At 40.0% G+C, this 21,313-nt stretch overlaps 1 protein-coding gene across 1 annotated transcript in view; it reads right to left on the minus strand.

The window, feature by feature from the left end:
• Positions 1 to 18,433, minus strand: part of Sh3bgrl2 (SH3 domain binding glutamate rich protein like 2) — an 88,786-nt gene extending 70,353 nt beyond the window's left edge. Inside the window, exon 1 of the mRNA XM_027928320.2 lies at positions 18,189 to 18,433. Within this exon, the coding sequence (XP_027784121.1) occupies positions 18,189 to 18,233 (45 nt within the window). The 5' untranslated portion in view covers positions 18,234 to 18,433. The remainder of the gene's footprint in view (positions 1 to 18,188) is intronic.
• Between the last annotated feature and the right edge of the window lie 2,880 nt (positions 18,434 to 21,313).

A 21,313-nucleotide genomic window follows, 5' to 3' on the forward strand; every position in this document is an offset into this window, starting at 1 on the left:
AAAGATGTGGGTGTTGAATTTTATTGTTTTTACATTTTCTGTAAAGATTACATGTTTATTTCCTAAAGAAAAAAGTCAGTCAAGCATAAAATATGAATTTACGATGCCACTATTTGGCAAGATTTTCTCTCAAAATTATATACAACTCCTCATATATGTGCTTCCTGTTAATTAGAGGATACTTTGTAGAAAAGCTGTTCCAGCAAAACTTGCTATAATAGTCAAAATCCCTGCAGTAAGGAGGAAATCCTGCTGAGTACAGTATTTTCCATGGATACGAATTACAGGACTTCAGCCAAAGGCAGTGCTTTTATCAATGTCCAGAGGTGGTGCTCACAACACTGTGTTTAGGAATATGTTGTTGCCATATCTGTATCAGTCAGACCTCAACTGCATGAAAAATGACTCCGGAGATGATTTAACAACTACTATTTACATTTGAAAAACAATTTGGAGGACAGCAGATCATTTTTAATTACACTTTATTTAATGTGTAATTATATAACTGGTTCACATTTCCAAAGTAGGCATAAGATGACACACCTTAGACAAAGTTTGAAGGCTCTTACCTGCCTTCTGTGGCCCTGCCTCCTATCTTGGGTTCACCACATTACCAGCTCCTTCCTCCTCCTTGAGTTACTCTGCAATGCCAGTGTGTCCTGTCCATGAAAATTACAACTGTCTTAACTTCAGCTGGACACTCCGTGCTGTTTCCAACCTTATCAAATGCAGCTGGAAGGCTTTGTGTCTTTCTCAAATCGCTTTGGACACTTGCCCTTCTTGCAGATGATCCTAACACTTGCATTCCAAATAAGAATCTGCTACTTAAAGAGTGCTTCCAAATTCTGGTCTCTACCTCAAATTTCTCTGTATCTTTAGCCATATAGTTCTCCATTCCACCCTGATCCAATAAAAAAAAAAGTGGAGAAATTAAAACTAACAAAGGAAAGAGGAAGGATGAATGAATAAGAGCCAGCAGAAAGAAAAAAATAAAATCTCTTCAAAAGGTAGAGACCACTCTCTTAACAAGCCATTTATAAGACCTGTGACATGCTAAATGCTGCCCTAGGAAATACAGGTAATAAATTAGGCCTCTAATTTGATGCTGTGTATAGTCATAGGGCATGCCAACAAGTGACTTCAATATGAAACTGGCTCTAAGAGAGGGCAGCCTGTAGAGCCAGGCCAGCGAGAGATAGGTACCCTGCAGAGAAGGTGCATGGGGGGCAGCAAGCCTGCAGCAGATGTGCAAGCAAAAAACAGAAAGCACAGCACCAGAAATGTCAAAAGAAGTAGCACACAGTGAACAGCTCCAAGGATGGGGAGAATGTGGGAGGTATTATACAAAAGGTGGAAAGAGAGAGAATGGAAGGCGAAAAAGGAGTTGCAACATAGGGGGCAAAGTTAGGAGCAAAGAAGTACCTTGTCCTAGAACCAGAGACAGAGGCTTTCTGTACAGTTGAAGCTCACACCTTTAAACACAAATTTATTGTAACATTTTATTTTAAACCATTTTTAATTTAGAAATCTTTCTAAAATGTACCCCATTTGTTCTGTATTGTTAAGCACAGTGCTTCAAACCCACACAGGCCAAACCTGATTTAATCTGTTCTGGACCACGAATCATCATGACACTCCACGTTTGCACTTTGATGTGGTGTACTGACATTCTCAGAACCCATTTAAGTGTAAATGTCTGCTGTTTTAGTTTACACCAACAGAGCCCCAAAACTGGAGTTCTTCAGATCTGGCTTCACAAGGCAGTTGTTACTTCTGTGCTCTTCCCACCCGACTCCCTCCCTGGGGCTTTGAGGACACCTTCTTCCTGAAAAGTCCCTACCCTGAAGGATGTACTCTGAATATATAATCACTCACCCTGCTTCATTCCATGGGGTGGTTCTAGGAGTCTGATATCTAAACAGAAGTAATAATACAATAAAATTATCCTCATAACATAAATTCTTTATGCCACTAGGTTTAAAGAAGTTGTAAAACAAATCATATCCCTCAAAGCCTAGACGTTTTTCAAAGACAACTTCTATCTATAAACTCCATTCCTGTTCCTCTTTTGATTTGTTTTTTATTTGTGATATGGAAACTACAGAAACAGTATTTCTCTTGCAATCATTCAATAAAATATTACATGCCAAGTATTGTAATAGGAAACTTGGGAGAATATAAAGATTAATGGAACAGCTCCTAACCTTGAAGAACTCAGAACTCACACAACCAAGGGTGGAAGTACCCAGGCCTTTTTCACTCTCCAAACACAGTGCTCTTCCTCTACCAGGAAGCCATCCCAAAGGCTGTCCTGGAGTGGTAGAGGAAGAGCATTGTGTTTGGAGAGTGAAAAAGAAGGGAAGTGAAAGGGGAACATTTCATGAGGAAATGACCCTGGACTGGGTTTTGAAGGGAGTGGGGACTGTGATTAGTTGTGATACAGGGTGAACACAGACAAAGCAAAGAAATGGGCATCAGAAAAGACACAGAGGAGTGGGGGAAACAGGTGCATTTACAGAGCAGCCTAAGGAAGAAACTGAAAAGGTTGCAAAGGCAGACCAGAAGCAGATCAGAGGGCCCACACTGCCAGGCCCACAGTGAGGCCTCGAAGCCATAAGCTCTGTAGGGCCAATGAGGTTTTTCCAACCTTGTTTGACCCTAACACAGAGACTAATCTTGTTAACAGGATGATGATGTCTTTTTTTTTCTTTTTATGGAAAAGGAATTTAAAACATAAATTATTAATCATCTCATCCTTGTTAATTATCTCCTAGAACCAAGCTCAGTATTTAAAAAAATCAGTGTGAAACTAACCATAGAGTACCCATTTGTCTTGCTCTCAAACTACTAAAATATACACAAATGAAAAAAGGAGTCTCAAGTCTAAAACAAAGGGCAGCACGAATAAACAAACCAAATTTATTCCACAGACCAAAAAAAGAAAAAAAAAAGCAAAAAGCCATGGAAAATACCTGTTCCAGTTCACAAGCTCATACAAAACATTTTGAAAACAAAGAAGTCTTTTTTGTTTCCCACTGGAGCCTTTTATTGAAGTGAAATCTTGTTCAAGAGAAGTTATTTTTCTATTTAAGCTATGTATATGAGTTTTTCTGCTCTCACCTCAAACAAATAAATCTGCCCTTGTGACAAACCTACAGGTACATCCTATCCTGTAAGTACAATTTTGGGAGTACATCCCATATGGCCCTATGTCATCATCCATTTTCTGTTTATCTTTTCTCCTCATCCAATTATGAGTTGTTGGTGGGGGAAAGATCATACCAAATACCCACTCTGTATCCTGAACATGGCTGAACACTGGAAATTAGAAGGTACTCATAGATACATAGAAACTGATTAACTGAATTAATTTTCAAAATATGTGATTAATACCTGTGTGGGGAATGGAAGAAAAAATTTAAACTTCAGAGATACATGAAATCTGTTTTAAAAGCAATAATAATCAAAACCAGTTTTTAAAAACAATATTAATATTATTGGTCATTACAGAAATGCAAATCAGAATCACACTGAAATGCCAATACATGTCCACTAACATGACTATCCTCAAAAACACAAACAAAAACAAGGGCTGGCAAGGATGTCATACATTGCTAATGCAAGTGTAAAATAGAATGGCCACTTTGGAAGACAATTTGGCAGTTTCTCAAAGCCATAAAACATAGACTTAGCATATGAACCACCAATTCTACTCCTAGATAAGGAAAGTGAAAACATATTTTCATACAAAACTATGTGCAAATGTTCATAGTAGCATTATTCACAATGGTCAAAGAGTGGAAACAACCCAAATTATTCATCATCAATGGATAAATAAAATGTGGTATATTCATACACTAGCATATTAGTCATAACAAGAATGAAATGTCAATACATTCCACAAAATGAGTGAACCTTGAAAACATACTAAGTGAAAGAACCCAGACATAAAGGGTCTCAATTGTCTGATTTCATTTATATGAAATATCCTGAATAGGCGAATCCAGGGAGTCAAATCAAGAGATCTCCAGACATCTCAGTCGGATATCCAGATCATGTTTGTATGAGAGACAAGTATCCTTTAGCATTTAAAATATATTTGCTCAAACTTTTCAAAATCCTGCATTAATTCACTAAAGAGAGGTTTTTAGACTCTACAACCAGATTGTAACTTTTATTCTACACTCACCTTAATAAACAATGTCAGTTTTGGGTCTTCCTCAGTCTACATTCTGTCTAACTCAGGATTTATTATCTGATTATCAGAGCATTTTTTTTCCTTAATTCAATCTTAATAGCTCATTTAAAATTAAAAAGTCACAAAAAATGGAGAATGATTGCTGTATTACATTTAAACGACACTCATAATAATAAAGGCTGTCATTATCGTCAAGCTTTGATGACTCTACAAATAGTAGTTATGACATCCAGAGAAGTGAAAGGACTTGCTCAGCCTCCTCGCTCATTAGAATAGCAGAGCCATAATTCAAACCCAGGTCTTTCTGCTACCAAAGTCCACATTCTTTCCATGTATTGCCTCACCTGTACCACACAAATCTCTTATCTCTCAGGTTTTTGAGGCTCTGAGAGTAAATTGCATCTAAAGAATCTGATCTTAAAAAAGAGAAATAGTTGACAATAAACAAAACACAAGAATCCTGGAACAATTAAACTAGGCAGATGAAGTTTATAAACAGCAGTTTCACTACCACTCCTGCATGCTTCCTGCCTTCATGTGAGTGTGTGTGTGTGTGTGTGTGTGTGTGTGTAATGACTAATAATATTGTTTCTAAAAACTGGTTATGATTATTGTTGTTTTTTAAACTGCTTCTTTCCCTTTACCCTTGGAGGCTATCTACACCCTGCCAGGCCCTCCAGTCACCAACAGTCTGGACTCTGGCCTCTCGCTTTCTACTCTCTCTGTCTTGCATTGAATTCCCACCTTAGACTGCAACATACTGATAAATTCCTTTCCTCCCCCCACAAAAGTACTTGTTTTGCAGAGTAGAAAATAGGAAATGATCAGCCTATGAAGATCAGCTCTTTGTCTCAGGAACCTAAGATCTAACATGGAAAGGATAAGGACACAAATCTCCCCCACCACCACTTGTCCCAGCAGATCGCACCTTGTCCCAAACATCCCAGTGTAGTACATACTTCTGCCTCAACCTAATCTCTGGGTTTCAGCCCCGCCAGCCAATTTTTCCACTCCCAAATTGCCCTCCTATCCTCTCATCCCATCCATTTGCTCCAGTTTAACACATCAAGTCAGTTCTACCCAAATTTATCACAAACAAAAGGAGAATCACATTTTAGGCACAGCATACATTTAGTTTCAGGACACAAAATTAAACAGTCCCCTGAGAGCACCGCCCATTCTCATTTTCTTCTAATCTCTGATTTCTTTCTCTGAGACATGGATGATAGGAAGAGGCTGGCAATGGACCTCTTAGGATCTGTGATAAGGCAAGTTATCTGAAGGTTTGGTTTCCTACTCTGCAGAAAAGAAATGAATGACTACTATATTTAGTTACTTTAAGGAATATAAATAACAAACATAAAGTTCCCTAGTACTTCCTGTATAGTGAAATGTTAGCTTTCCATTTTAAATCACATTCCTTTTGGCTTTTCTCAGTTTCTGCAGGAGCAAAGCCATTGTTTTCACCTGCCTGAAGGACACTGCCTTCAATTACCAGCTCAACAGCCCAGTAGGGTTCCTGGAACTGCTCCTTTGGAAATTCTGCCCTATCCCCATTTTTAGCATGAGCTCACACACTGTCATTCTAGCCTGCCTTTTGGATTAGTGCAACCCAAGTTCTCACAGGTCTCTGGTCAGGGGCTCTTCTTCTGAACAATGTGGTATAAGGGGAAAAGCATGGGACACAAAATTAGAAGGCAAAATAAAACCTAGGATCCAATACTGAGTAGAACGATCCTAGCATTAAACTTGTGCACCTATACCTCAATATTCTCATCTGTAAAATGCTTATAACTGCAGAGCAATTTAAGGGTTAAATAACCAATAAGAAAATTTTACCTCAGTACAGGTAAAGAATAATTATTAACCTGCCCTTTCAGTGCTCCAAGGCTCAACACAATGAGTCTACATATTCCAGGTGTCTTTCTCCCTTTCCTTTCTCCACCATGTTTTCCCACAAACCCCTTTACCTCTTTAACCAGGTACCTGCTCATAGCCAGATGTGAATGTGCCTACCCTTCATTCCATAAGCAGTCAAAATTCGATGTTTAATTTCACCCTGAGGATTCTGGGAAGTACCACTCATCTTCATTAAATATAAAAAATCCTGTTCCTTTTCTGCTATTCCACATCCCCAATTTGAAGTGTGCACAAAGAGCGAATGTTTGCAAAGGATATCATCCATCAACTCCACTTAGTATCTCATATATTCCTCTTAGCTGTTACTCAGGGACTCTAAATATTCTATATTCATTACATGAATTTAAAAGACAGAGTCCAAATGCACTGTTTACAACAGGGATGGCATGTGTGTGGTATAAGATCTGATCCTGCTTCCTCTGGGTGCCAGAGCAGGCACCAACCATCAATCACATCATTTCCCTCCTGATCTCAGACAAAACTCCAAGACCCCCTCCCAGACCACAAGCAACCACGGCCCACCAGTCAAAGCTATCATTTGGGAAAAAATCTAATTGCCAAGTCTGGAAAACTTTAAATCAAGCCAGACCTCTAAAACCAGGTATGACACTGGGCATGATGGCACATGACTATAATCCCAGCAGCTCAGGAGGGTGAGGCAGGAGGATCATGAGTTCAAAGTCAGCCTCAGCAAAAAAACAAGGCACTAAGCAACTCAGTAAGACCCTGTCTCTAAATAAAATACAAAATAGGGCTGGGGATGTGGCTGAGTGGTTGAGTGTCCCTGAGTTCAATCCCCAGTACCCCAAAAATACAGAAATAAATAAAATAAAACCAGGTATAACATAAAGCAAGACTGTGACCATCTGTTCAGTAGAAAGCACATTGCGGGTAATAAATAAATATGATCTTGAGGGCTTATACACAGCATGCTGTGATCTGTAAGTGGTATGTTTGGGGGATGGCATGCTTAAGTTGTAATTTTTTATTAATTCAAGTTTAAGTAGAAAACATATTACACTTAAAATTTACTAAAACTCTCCTAAAATTACACTAGATCGTATCCTCAGCTTAACAAGTACTATGTACTATACATAATGTTTTGGATGATTAAAGCTCTTACACAGTTCAAGGTCTTAATTTTTTTTTTTTTTTTTACTGCTATTACTGCTACTACTAAAGACAGTGATGATGACATAACAGGAATAATAGGTGACATGCACTGAGTACTCACTGTGCACCTGGCACTCTGCTAAATGCCTACCTGGCCTCATTCATTTACTCCAGTCTCACAGCAATCCTATGTATAAGGTGTACTCCAATCCCACTTTCCCAAAGTGGCTGGTTACTTGCCTAAGATCATGCCCTTCATCAGTGTCAGAGCCAGGATGTCAATTCACCCCTGCCTTTGTTATGAAGTGCACTTCCCTCCAATAACATCTGTCTCATAGATGGGACACAAGTAGGAGTATGGCTCAGTGGTTGAGTGTCTCTAAGTTCAATCCCCAATACCCCCCAAATAAATAAATAAATGGAATAAAACCAGGTATAACATATAGCAAGACCATGATCATCTGCATAGTAGTAAGCACATTGCAGGTAACAGAATAGAAACCTTCTCCAGAATCAAATAAATCAGCAAATACTCAACCCAAACACCTATTCTGGCTAGTAAGTAGTTTATTCATCATAAAAAGGAAGTGCAATTCAAAGTTCCTGTCAACTGAGGGTCTGGGCCAATTGGAGGTAGCCAATTCCCATTTTAATCTCCATAAGGAAACATAGTAGTTAAAGCAGAGAACCAGTGAGCTCCAATCCACACGGGAATGTCATGAATGAGGAAGGCCACACTCCCACTCCTTGTGCAACCCACAGAAGAAAAACAAACTAAATCAAAAGTTATGCTGGTTGTTGTTGCTTTGGGCTTTTTGTTTTGCTTTGTTGTTTTCAGTATCAGACTGGTATGCAGCAATAGCTGCTGACTTCTATACTGCATTCACCAAATACCACTGAACTGACCTGTTAAGCAAGTTACCTAATTGGTCTCTGAGTCTCCGCCCTACACTCCCAAAGCCACTAGATCCAGATTTGGTCTATTATCCAGAGAAATGGAAAACACATCCTGAAATAATTAGAACCCTCTGCCTTCAGTCACAGCCAATATTCCACTTCTGCTTCGGAAGCTCTGCTGGCAGGAGATTCACAAAGGTCCACAACAAAGCAGACACACCCTGATGTACACCTCCTCCTCTTCCAGGAAACCCACCCCTGTTTGGTTCTGCCAGATACTGAGCCAGTTCCAATCAGATCCCCTCAGGAATATGTTCTCAATGCTGCTAAAGGGAAACAGAGGGACCAACCAAATTGTAACAGAGTCTTCAGGGAGCTGCACAAGCCTCAAAGTACCTAGGTTTGTAGGTAGGTGGAGCCCCCATGGACCTACACATTGGTAGGCAGGTCCAACTTACGGTCCTATAGCAAATCTGTCATGCATCCAGAAAGAAACACTCAATTAATGCTTTTCCTAAGTTGATTTCTTTTAGAGTTTTGGAGGAACCCCAATCAAATATATAAGAGGTAACAATACTAATCCTGCAAATTACCACAGTCCAGTTCCTGAGTAATTAGCGTGTGCTGGCAGATAAAACCAGATAAGGCTATTAAAAGAGGGAGACAAAGAGAGGCTGCACTGCCTTAAACTAGCCTGTCAGTTTCTAGCTGTTTGGAATTCCAACCCCCAAACTCCTTCCTTCCTCCCTCACAGGCACCCCAACCCCCCACCAAAAGAAGTAGGTAATGGTACATGTTGGTCACTGTCTAAAACAACCCTAAACAGAAAGGTTCAAGGACATGTTACACTACAACTAGAAAGAGACCCAAAAGTGAAGATTGTACACAATCAGGAATAGAAAACATTCCTCATAAGTTAATTTGTCATTTCACAGATTTATTAGTCCATTTTCCATGCTATAACAAAATATCTGAGGCTGGGTAATATGTAAGGAAAAGGTTTATTTAACACATAGGTTTGAAGGTTGAAAGCCCAACACCAGGCAGCCCTCTGAGTTCAGCCTCTAGTGAGGGCCCCTCGGTTTTGTCACATCATGACTGATAGCTTAATGGCAGAAGCACACATGAGAGAGAGAGATAATACATGGTAAGACAGGAAGCCAGACAGCAGGGAGAAGTCAAGCTTGCTCTTTTATTTATTAATTTATTCGTTTCTGTGTGTGTTTATTTTGGTGCTAAGGATTGAATCTAGGGGTGCTTTACCACTGATCCATATCCATAGCCTTTCTTATTTTTTATTTTGAGACAAGGTCTTACTAAGTTGCTTGTGGCCTGAATCGCTGAGGTTGGCCTTAAACTTGTCAGCTCTGACTTAGCCTCCTGAGTAACTGGGATTACATGGATGTGCCACCAAGCCTAGTTGGCTCTTTTATAATAATCCCTCTCTCAGAAGCTAACAGGTCTGAAGGCAGCTTTCCCAGTGAGTCAACCACTCCCACAAGCCCCACCTCTTAAATGTTCCACCACCTCCTGACATCAACACACTGGGAACCAACCTTCCAACACATGAGCCTTTGGGAAACAAAACTACATCCAGACCATTGCAACAGAAAAAAGAAAATTTTCATTAAATTTCTAATTTGAAAAGCTCAGGTACTGTTTTATACTCTGGAAAAACAGTGTAATATAAAATTAATCAAAGAAAAATAATGAATATGGAATGTGATTGAAATCAGAACCTTAAAGTTTCTAACTATGCAGCTATAATAATACCCAATAAAGCAGTTGTTGCTGAAGGGCTGCTGAAGTCCGAAAGATTCTCCTTCTGAGTTTACAGCTTGTAGGCTAACTTTTTAAATAACTGATATTTAACATGGGAGCTTAGAAGACCAGAATGCAAACAGTGAAGACTGTGTTCATATTTCTTGATCTCATTTTTTTTTATCTATATTTTGTTGTTTTTTTTTTATATTTATTTATTTATTTTAGTTTTCGGCAGACACAACATCTTTGTTTGTATGTGGTGCTGAGGATCGAACCCGGGCCGCACGCATGCTAGGCGAGCACAGCCCTTAAATCTATATTTTGAAATAAAGTACTATTATGCTTTGAATATAAGGCGCCCCCCAAAAGCTCCTGTGATAATGCAGGAATATTCAGATAAAATGATTAGATCATAAAAGCTATAACCTAATCAGTCCACCCTAGTTTGAATGGGCTGAGTGGTAAGTGTAGGCAGCGGGGCATGAGTAGAGAAGGTATGCCCTCAACGGTTTCTCTCTCCTGAGACCCCTTCCCCCTACCCTCTCTCTGTTCCATGGCCACCATGAATGGAGAAGCTTTCCTCCACCATGCCCTTCCACCACTGATTTCCTGCCTCACCTAGGGTCTAGAGCAATAGACTCAGCAATGGAAAGCTGACTAACACAGAGATTGATACCAAGAAGAGGGGTCACTGCTGTGACTAACCTAACCATGTTGTTCAGATGCCTTTAGAAATGGTCTGTGGGAAGAGTTCGGAAAAGTTTGCAGATGCTGTATAGGGAAGCCTCAAAAGGCTGTAAGCAGAGCTTAATGAGTGATTCTTATGGAGCTCAGAAGACCAGAATGCAAACAGTAAAGACTGTGTTCATGAAATTTCAGAAAGGAACAATGATTCTACTGGGAATTGGATTAGAGACCACTCATTCTATATTCTGGCAAAGAACTTTCCTATATTTTGCCCATCTCCTAAAATTTTCAATGAGGCTGAATTTAAAGGTGATGGATTAATTAATCTGGTGGGAGAAAAATATCAAGGCAGCACAGTGGTCAGTGATATGAATATTGCTATTAGCTTTATCCAGGTGTACTGTGAGAATTGGGAGCAAAAAGAAAAGCTGAATAATTTTCAAAATTTGCTGTTTGGCCAGAAAAGTGCATGTAAAACTGGGCCAAGGAAGGTATGACTGTTGAAGAAATTACAGTCACTAAAGGGATGCTCAGTATTTTGCAGAGACTAAAGGAAAGTTAGCTTAAGGGCATCTCAGGAATTTGCAAGACCATACTCATTACAAGCTCAAGAATCTAGGAAGGAAAATTCCTTTCAGAAGAATTTCAAAATTTCTTTCACACAGGGAGGCCTAGGAAGTTGTTTTATAGTACTCAGCCACCCAGGCACTCAGAAGCCATTGCAGCTATGGTTTCTGGGTGTCTAGCTTTTCCGCAAACTGGTGATAGACCTTGGCATCATTCACATGGTGCTGGTTCTGCAGGAATGCAGGATGCTGAAGTTAAGGGGTCATGAAGGGTTCCATAGAGATTTCAAAGGAAGGCCGGAGGAGGCCAGGCAAAGTGTAGCAGGGTCAAAATCCCTACAGGCAGCCCATGAGAGGGTGAGCAGCCCTTGAGGGGGTAATGCGTGAAGCTATACAGGTGAAACCAAAGCTGAAATAGAGAGATTAAGAGATGCCAATAATGTGGACTATGCCAAGAAAAGCTGTTGGCTGCATAGAGAATCAGGTTAAGAGTAAAGCCAATGGAACAGGACTGCCCAAGCCGTTTGGAAGTCACATCTCACTACCATGTGCCCCCAGATGCCAGAGGTGGAGCTATAAAACTGTTTGCCCAGCTGAGTTGTAGTCCTGCTTTGGTGCCAATCATTCTTTCTATGTCCCCATTCCTCCCTTTTGGAAAGGAAATGTTTACTCTGTGCCACTGTATATTGTGTACATGCAACTTGCTTTTGATTTTTACAGGAGCTCACAGTCATAAGTTTGCCCTGAATCTCAGAGAAGACTTTGGACTTGGACTTTGGGGCAATGGTGGAATTGTTGACACCATGGAATCTTTAAGATGGATTTAATGCTTTTTACATGATCTTTCAGCGGGTGGGGGAAGACTGTTATGATTTGGATAAGAGCTTCCCCTGCCCCCTCCCCGTTAATACAGAAATATTCAGAGCTGAGATGATTAGGTTATGAGAACTATAACAGGATCAGTCCATCCTAGTTTGAATGGACTAATTGGGTGGTTTCTATAGGTACAGGTAGGTGGGGCATGGGAGGAGGAAGTGGGTCACTGGGGCCATGCCCTGGAAAATGTTCATCTTTCTTGTATTACATTCCCTCCTCTCTCTCTCTCTCCCCCCCTACTTCTTGACCACTATGAATGAAGAGCACTCCCCCACCACACCCTCTGCCATGATGTTCTGTCTTACCTTGGACCTAGATCAATGAAGTCCAGTAACCATGGACTAAATCCCTGAAACTGTGAGGCAAAATAGACTTTCCCTTCTCTAAGTTGTGCTTGTCAGGTATTTTGGTCACAGCAAAGAAAAGCTGAATAACACAAGCACTTTTCACAGATGTAATGATCAGAAAATCATGCCAATTTTTATTTTAAAGAGTGAAACATTCATTATAAATCTAGACTTTCTGTCACTCATTTCTAACTTGACTAAGACAAACACAATTCCTTTCAGAACTTTTTATAAATTAAAAAATTTTTATAAATTAAAATTTAGGGAAACCTAAAGAAAAATATTCTTTAGTAAGTAGCTCACTGTGCTTCTTGCTGGAACTGTTGAGTCTTTCACAATAGCTGTTCTCCTTTTCTGTTTTATTAAAAAATAATAATAAATTGAAAAACAGAAAAGAAAAAGATTCATGTATTACATTCCTGTCTGCAATGTGGAAACCACCTTCTGCTTCGCATTATAAATACTTGTCAAAATTTAGTTCCCCCAAATGGATTTAAATGCTTATTTAACACGTCCAAATACAACTGGATAAAAGATCCCAATGTCATAAAGTAATCCAGGCCCCTATATTCTTAAGTTATTACAGAATTTAATAACTTATAAATCATATTTATAAGTATTGTAGGATTTTCATTATTGTAAAATGGAAAAAACATTCAACTTGTGAACTATTAAAATATACTAGAAAAACTGAAGACAGGTATTCCCTTTTGAAATTTCCCTTGCTATAAAAAGATCTTATACATAGACTATAATTCCATTTAACTTGATATGCAACTGCTGACTTAAAGATTAAGGAAATTTGCTAGAGATGTAACTCAGTGGTAGAACACTTGCCTAGAATGTCGGAGGCCCTGGGTTCAATCCCTGCCTCCACACACAAAACATTACAAACAAACAACAATGAAAAAAAAAAAAAAGAAAAGAAATTTGCCTATAGTCTTTTAGTCTTTCCAGGGGGAAATTCCATCAGTCTTTTTACTTCAACCTTCATATTGCACGCTACTGTGTGTTTAATAAATTCCCCCAAAAGATGTTAAAGTACTAACTCCAAAAACCTGTAAATGTGACCTTATATGGATCTTTGTAGATTAAGAAGAGATCATTAGGGTAGGGTCTACTTCAGTATGACTGTGTGCTCATAAGAGGGGAAACTTGGACACAGGGACAGACACAGACATGCACACAGGAAAATCCATTAACATAAAAGCAGATATCAGGGTGATACATCTACAAGTCAAGGATGCTAAAGATTGCCAGCCAATCACCAGAAGCTACGAGACAAACATGGAACAGATTCTGCCTCCCAGCACCCAGAAGGAAGCAACTTTGCCAACTCCTTTATCTTGGACTTCTATCTTTGAAAATGGTGAGACATATTTCTGTTTTTTAAGCACCTTAGTTTTGGGTGCTTTGTTGATGGTGGCCCTAGGAAACAAAAACAACCCTTCTTAGCCTGACCTTCTATTACAACCATATCCTTGCCTTTGGCCCCTAACTTGTCCCTGCCTCTCCTGATCACTACTTGAATAAATCTCATTTTAATCTCACTCCACTCTTCTCTCCTGATGCCCTTCAGCACTATTTCTGGTCAGGAGGTACCACTGGCACTTTAGGTGAGGTAGTTCTCTGTGTAGGACTGTCCTACACTTTGCAGGCTATCAGGCATTCCTGATGCTCTCATTCCCCCAGGATGGGACAAAGACCAGTAGACCACTACTACTCCAGAAGCTTTGGAGTCAGTTGCCTGCCAGGATTTGACTCAGGGGCCCTGCCCTCTTCATCTGTAAAACCTCAACAAATAACTACCTTGTCATATGACAGTGACATGACATTAATCCAACAAATTAAAGATCTAAAAGAACCTAGACATATTCTCACTGGTTCATTAAAGCATTAGAATAACTTAGAAAATAACACTTGTCTATTCTACACGATCATATTCTGACTTCAACTGCTTCAGAACTCTTTTCTAAGGCTTCCTTACACAATGCAGCTTCACTGAATACACTCCATAGGGATGCAACAGCTTGACTGGTACATGATAATTACATGTTTAAAATAATAATCAATCATGCAAAGTAGTGGGTATACACTGTACAGTTGAAAAAGCAAGACAACTATAAGCATAGTTTCGGTGTGTTCCCCCATTGTACCCACCTTCACTTGAAAATAGTGTCACAGACCTGGACATCCCTCGACAAAGCTCCATATTTTTCAATTTTGCTTCCAATTTCTTTGTCTCTTTTGCTCTATAAGACCCAGGGATATACTGCTGTCTAGCTCATTTCACCCTCCCCCATCAAAATATCTCTCAAGCCAGAATCAGTCCTTCATCCCTCTTGATTAAGTATTTTGCATGCTAAATCTCTGAAATGTTAGTCAAAGCAGGCAGGAAGGTAAAGACTTCTGAAATCACATGGGGTGGGTGGTATGGTTACTCCCTGCCAGAGAGCACCTTGTTTCCTGAGGGACAAAAGGCTCCAGGACACAGATAAGAACAGATACTTTAAACATCTCTGAGATGCTGAGCACTGTGGAATTTGTTATCATGGGCTTCTCTCAGGAAGTTGAATCTATCTTGTCCTCAAAAGTGGACAACAGGGACTTCTGCTGCCCATCCACCCCTCCCCCCAAAGCTTCTCCCTTTCTAGCCTAAGCAAGATGGGCACATGAACTGTTTCCAAGGCTCCAAATCTAACTCAGTTCCTCTTCCTGCCATCTGCATAAGGCTCCCACATGCATATTTTACAATTTCAGGCATATTTCCTCCTTATCTGACAGCCTGCAATGCAGCACTCTATATGATTTTATCTCTGGTAAGAATGTTCCTGAAGGAGGCACCTGTTTGGGGACTGTACTTTATTACTGCTGGTTTCACCTTTCCCATCTCATTTTCCCCCCCCTGGTCTGTGAATTCCTTCAGGACAGAAACCACACCCTCTATTCTCTGGTTCCCCCAAAGACCAAGGACAGAACTGCGCAGGCTACAAATGTTTAAAAAATACAGTTGAATAAATACATGCATGAACTAATTGACTGATTTTAATGTTTTTAAGTGAAAAAGCCACATTAATGTATTTCCTGGATAAAGCTACCAATGCTTCCCCTTTGGGGTATATATTTAGAATAAATTAAATTTTAAAATGACAATTCTATGATTATACTATTTTCTTAGAATGGAAAAAAAATATCCCTTCATTATAACAATGAATGACAGCAACATTATCAGTTGTATAACAAGAGATTTCTGATTTGGGGGTATCCATGACATAATAATTTCGCATTACTTTCAATTCCTAGTAAAAGCAGACTTGACCTTGAGCCAGGGAAGATGACAGGGCAAACCCTCCTCCTATATTATAGGAGTTATTCCAACTGTTGAAGTTTCTGAGCTCAGAGGAATCAGAACAAGTAAAGAAGATTTTCTCTAAATAGTTTATTTAAGCATATTGCTAACTGCAGCAAAGTATCTTTTTGGAAATCCCTGGGACTTAGCTAAGTCTAATTCTAGTCACATTCCTTCCTTATAGTTTAATAAACTTCAACTAAAACCAAACTGACTTGGGAATCAAATTATTTGTTCTCTCATGCACTTGCTGGTCACACTCGAGTACTGAATAAAACCCTAACAGCAAGCCCAACACTGCTAGAATGAAAAAAGCTTTCCCAGGAAAGCTTAGCCTCTCCAGCCCAGGAGCTGACCTAAACATCTTCATTATTTCTAAGAAATCATTATTTTTGTATATGAGCATAAACTTTACATCACCAAAAGTATCTGTATTACAGAAAAACTATGTACTGATATGGGAGACAGTATTATAATTGGGGAGACTCAACGAATAAGGATAGTCTAAATCATGAAAAACTTGGGTCTTCACACAGTAGACCATTAAAATGAATAATTAGTGTTGGTGGGCTATGTGGTAACCTTCAGATCCAATGCAACCATTCCAGAACACATGCTACCAGGCAGTACAGGGATGGGACCGGAGACGACAACAGTGAAACACCTAAGAAAAAGAATAAACTCACTTTGCAGCTAATAGGTATATTGTTCAAGTAAAAGAAGCTCTTATAAAGCGTCTGTCACATTTTCTCAACTGAAGAAGTCAAAGCATTTGAAACCTAGAGTACAACCCTGAGTTATTCATCAAAATTCTTCTTTTTACAGAAGAAAAACTCAGGCAAAGAAGGAGTATCTAATCCAAACTTACATTACTAGCCAATGTATGCACTAAAACTTAAGTTTCTTAATTTTGGTTCCATATACAAACACATAACATTAAATTTAAAAATGAAAAAGCATACAGCAAGCAGGCATTAGCATCTGTTCATGGGATTGAAGAAAGATGGAAGCAGGGATCTAGAACTATTGACAGAATAAGCCAAGTAAGTACCTGAACTTCGACTTAGGCTGACTGGAGGTAGGCTAGGCTCAATACTATAAGGCATTCTATCCACAAGCAATAAAGTGCCATTGGAATAATTATCAAAGCAGGCAAGTTTGTGGTGAAACTAAAAGCATCTTTAGTAAGAAGTACAGGTTTTCAAACACATGAAGTGCAGCTTCAATGGGGAAAATCTATAAAAGGCAGGTATGACTAAGCAACCACAAATAATTAAAAACACCAGAAACTGTCAGGAGTTTGAGAACCAGAACATGCCTGCACAGAAAGATAAAATGGGGTTTCCCATATATTGTTCCTAGTTCAAATAGGGATCTTCATACTATGTAGATTTATTTTTAAATAAAAAATTTTAGTAATTTATAAGGATATTCAAATGATATCTTATTCTACCTTCTATTCCACCCACTTAAACAAATTTTGAGACACTCGGATTGAGCTACTAGGCAGGCAAACTTTAAACAATTAATATTGCACTTCCTGATGCATCTGATTATGTATTGCAGTATTCTTTTGAACCTATAGCTTAACTCTTAGCTAGGGAAACCAAATCTCAATAAACATGTAAAACACGTGTGCTATATGTCTTAGTGGGCTGTCAACTATACTACTGAATTTTTCCTTAAAGTCTGACATCTTTGGTTATTAACTTTTTCTTAAAATTAAAAAAGTGATGTCGGAGGGGGGCAACTACTTAAAGAAACACATCATTCACCAAACAGCATCTAAAAGTAATTACAGACCACAATTTATAGATCCCCAAGATGAACCTTCCCACAGCATTATGAGGGGAAAGAACACACGCACACACACATTTCCGTAAAAATATTTATTGCACCCTGGGCAAAAAGTGATCAAACAATCCTAGCACAACAGGACAAACCTGGTTTACTGTTCTCTTTGCTCAGATATAAAAGTAAAGAAAGGTTCTCGGTTGCAGGTAAGAGGGTGGGGAGCAATTCCTATTTAAACTTGTCTCACTTGGGAGTCAGATTAGCAAACCAAAGTAGCCCAGAAAAGCTCCAGTACAAAATAAACGCAGACTGAACGTCCCAAATCCGGAAGGACAAAACTAAGGGAAGGGGGACCCACAAAGCTCTAGAACCACCCCCTTCCCCAAAATTCCGAGTCTCACTACAGGAGCAGGGGGCTCCCCTCGGACTCCATTTTCCCACAGCCTCGTCTTCTTCTCCAGGCAGCGCAGGGTGGGCTTGTGGGTGAGCCCGGGTCCCCCACCCACCTTACTTCCCCGCCTTTTTCATTGTTGTCCAAGTGTGATGGATCACCTGCCGGGTGCCGGCTCCGCAGGCGGTCGCGCCTGGACGCGCCGGGGCGAGCGCAGCTCACCTACCACGGGATCCCCGCCCAGCGCCCCGCTACCCCAGCCCGCCGCCGTCCCAGCCGCACTCACCGCCACGAAGCCCGAGGAAGAAGCGATGAACACGCGGATGACCATCCTCTCGCCGCGCGCGGGACGGACCCTGTGCGCCAAAGGGCTCCGGGCTGAACTGACGCTGAGGCTAAAGCCGGCTTAAGCTGCCTCCACGGTAGGCAAAGGCGCTGCCGTCGAGGAAGATCGCCGGGATTTGGCTTCCTCCCGCTGGTCCGCAGATGAAAGCCCAGCGCCGCCCGGCCGCAGGCTGAGGGGTGGAGGGAGGAGGGAGCGGCTGCGGGGCGTGATGGGAGTTGTAGTTTCCGTCTCTCCCCAGTGTGCCCGGTGGACCGCAGCTTTTAGCCCCCTCCTCGCGTGCCTGGATCCCCTAGGCGCGCAGGTGGCTGGAGTGGGCACAGCAGCCCAGGGAAAACAGTGATTTGGGTGGCAAGAAGCCCAGTGATAGAAGGAAAAGGCAAACTAGGCAAAATGGCTTGGTTCAAAGTCCGAGCTTAGGTTCTGTATTGTGGTTTATGGTTTTAGAGCATCCCCACCCAGGATCTCCTACGAACATGATCGCTCCACGGAGACCCACAGGACTAGTCCCAGCGACCTGAGGTTGACAGATTGGGGCGGGCTAGGTTCTCAAGATGTGGTGTGTGTGTGTGTGTGTGTGTGTGTGTGTGTGTGTGTGTGTTGGGGGGTGGGGGCTGGGCTCGCCTGTTTATCCAGCATCTCTGGAGATTGTAGAAAGGCAATTCTTTTAGGTAAATGAGAGGTTTTCTTTTTTTCTGCAGACGCTGAAAATTAGAAACCCAGATGAGAGTATAACCGATATTTTATTTTTCTTAGCAAAACTGTAATTGTAGTAGAAAAAATAAATACCAAGCGAAATTAGAACCCTTCTATCAACATTGGGAATCAGGACCCCACCCGCCCCACCCCCTATTCTACACAATAACTCTGCCTCTCTGTGCACCTAATATTTAGAGTGGAGCCAAATCTGTGCCTTTTTCAAAACTGCTGCACATTCCTGCGCAGTCTCCCAGGAGGCTGCCATTAAATAGAAAGCTTTTAGGTAGTTGTTAGTAGTTTAGGAATACTTCTTTAGCAAATGTTTTCTGTTTGAGAAAAGCTCCAAGCTTCTCACAGTTTGGTGGAAATGAATCCGTTTTTCCGCAATACTGTATTTACTTTCTTTGTTTCAGCAGGGGACTTTAGCAGAGTTCTGGGAACAAAGTTAATTAATAGGTCTAGAAAAAAGAAATTAGAAGATGAGATCTCTGGTTCTTTGGTAAATTGCTTGTATAAATCATTCTGGTGTATTTTCTAGAGCAATTTTGGATATTAATTTCTAACCTTTCCTATTGCTTATCTTAAGTAAGCCATTCCTGTGGTATTCCTTTTTTATTAGTATAGTAAAAGAATATACAATCCTGGTGGAATTTCATTTCTTCTTAGAGTTCAAAAAATTTAAATTTTGCTGTAGCTTGTGTATGTGTGTGTGTGTGTGTGTATATATATTTAATTTTGCAAATATATTTTAATTTTGCTACTTTAAATGTGGACATATATGTTTATAATATATAATATAATTCTCATAAAATTAATATCATATTTCCTTTGTAAATGCAAGTCTTTACAAAAATCAACATTTTCTTCATTTTGGATTGTTTAGTTGTGAGGATATAAGCTCAATAAATTTAACTCAGAGCCTATTCTATGAGAGGTACCAGAATGGAAAAAGTTAAGTCATTTCTTCGGTCAGCAGAGCACCTATTTTCTGTGAAACAAAAAGATGGGTACAAAAATAGCAACAGAAGGAGGCACACTGTACTAATAGAATGTTGTGTCCCTGACCTTTTGTAAAAGGGACTTTAAAGATGAATACAATGTCAGCTTGCAGATATAAAAGATACAAGGTAGTATACAGTGTATAGGGAAAACAGGAAAGAGCTGGTATCGCTTCAGAAAAGTCATGAGGAGGCTGGCAGGAGAAAAAGTTCAAAAAGTAGATTTGAATGGATACAACAAAGGATTCTTAACTGGCTTACCAACCCAGCTCCTTTCACTTTCTGGGATCTGTTTCTCAGCTCTGATCCTAGAGTGATAGAGGTAGAACCTCAACACAACACCACCACCAAAGAGAGTTCATACACCTTTTCATACAAAAAGAGCCAGCCCTCTGGCCATAGCTGATTGGTTTAAGAGTAAGTGCCTGAATCAAGCAAGGTCAGGCCACATCCCTATCCTAAGGATTTGGATCTGGGACTGGAAAAGTAAGAAAACTTGAATTTATGACCTAAAAGCTCAAAGCTTTCAAAAGCTGTGCTAGTCAGCTTTCCATTGTTGTTGACAAATATCAGGTATAAATAACTTAAAAGAAGAAATGTTTATTTTGGCTAATGGTTTCAGAAATTTCGGACCATGGCCAGTTGGCTTCATTGTTTTGGGACCTGTGGTGAGGTAAATCATGACTGCATGAGTATATAGTAGAGGAAAGTGCTCACCAAATAGCATCCAGGAAGCAAAGAGAGAAAGAGAGAAGGAGCCCAGGTCAATATCCCCTTCAAAGGCATGTCCTTAGTGACCTCAAACCTAACTTCCATTAAACCCCCATCTCCTAAAAGTTTCACCATGTCCCAGTAGTGCCACAGGATAATGACCAAGCCTTTAAAGCATAAGTCTTTGGAGGACATTTAATATTCAAACCATTAATAGAAACCATGTTCTAACATGAGAACCAGAGAAGGCAAAGAAACTAGTCTTTTAAAAGAGTACAATAAAGCAGCCATGTGTTGGGTGACAGAAATTTCAGAATCCTGACAGTGCTTTAATCTAGGGCATCCTTAAACTACAACCTACGTGTTGAATTTGGACAACTATTTGTTTTGTAATTAAAATTCTTTTTTTTATTTTAATAAATTTTTTATTTGTTCTAATTAGTTACACATGACCGTAGAATGCACTTTGACACATCATACATACATGGAGTATAACTTCTCATTTGTCTAGTTGTAGAGTTACATGGGTCATAAAATCATACATGCACATAGGGTAATAATGTCCAGCTCATTCTACTATCATTTCTATCCTTAAACCACCTCCCCCCTCTTTAGTCCCCTCTGTCTAGTCCAAAATACCTCCTTTCTCCTCGCTCCCCC

The sequence above is a fragment of the Marmota flaviventris genome, chromosome 6 (genome assembly GCF_047511675.1).
Source record: "Marmota flaviventris isolate mMarFla1 chromosome 6, mMarFla1.hap1, whole genome shotgun sequence".
Classification (NCBI taxonomy): Eukaryota; Metazoa; Chordata; class Mammalia; order Rodentia; family Sciuridae; genus Marmota; species Marmota flaviventris.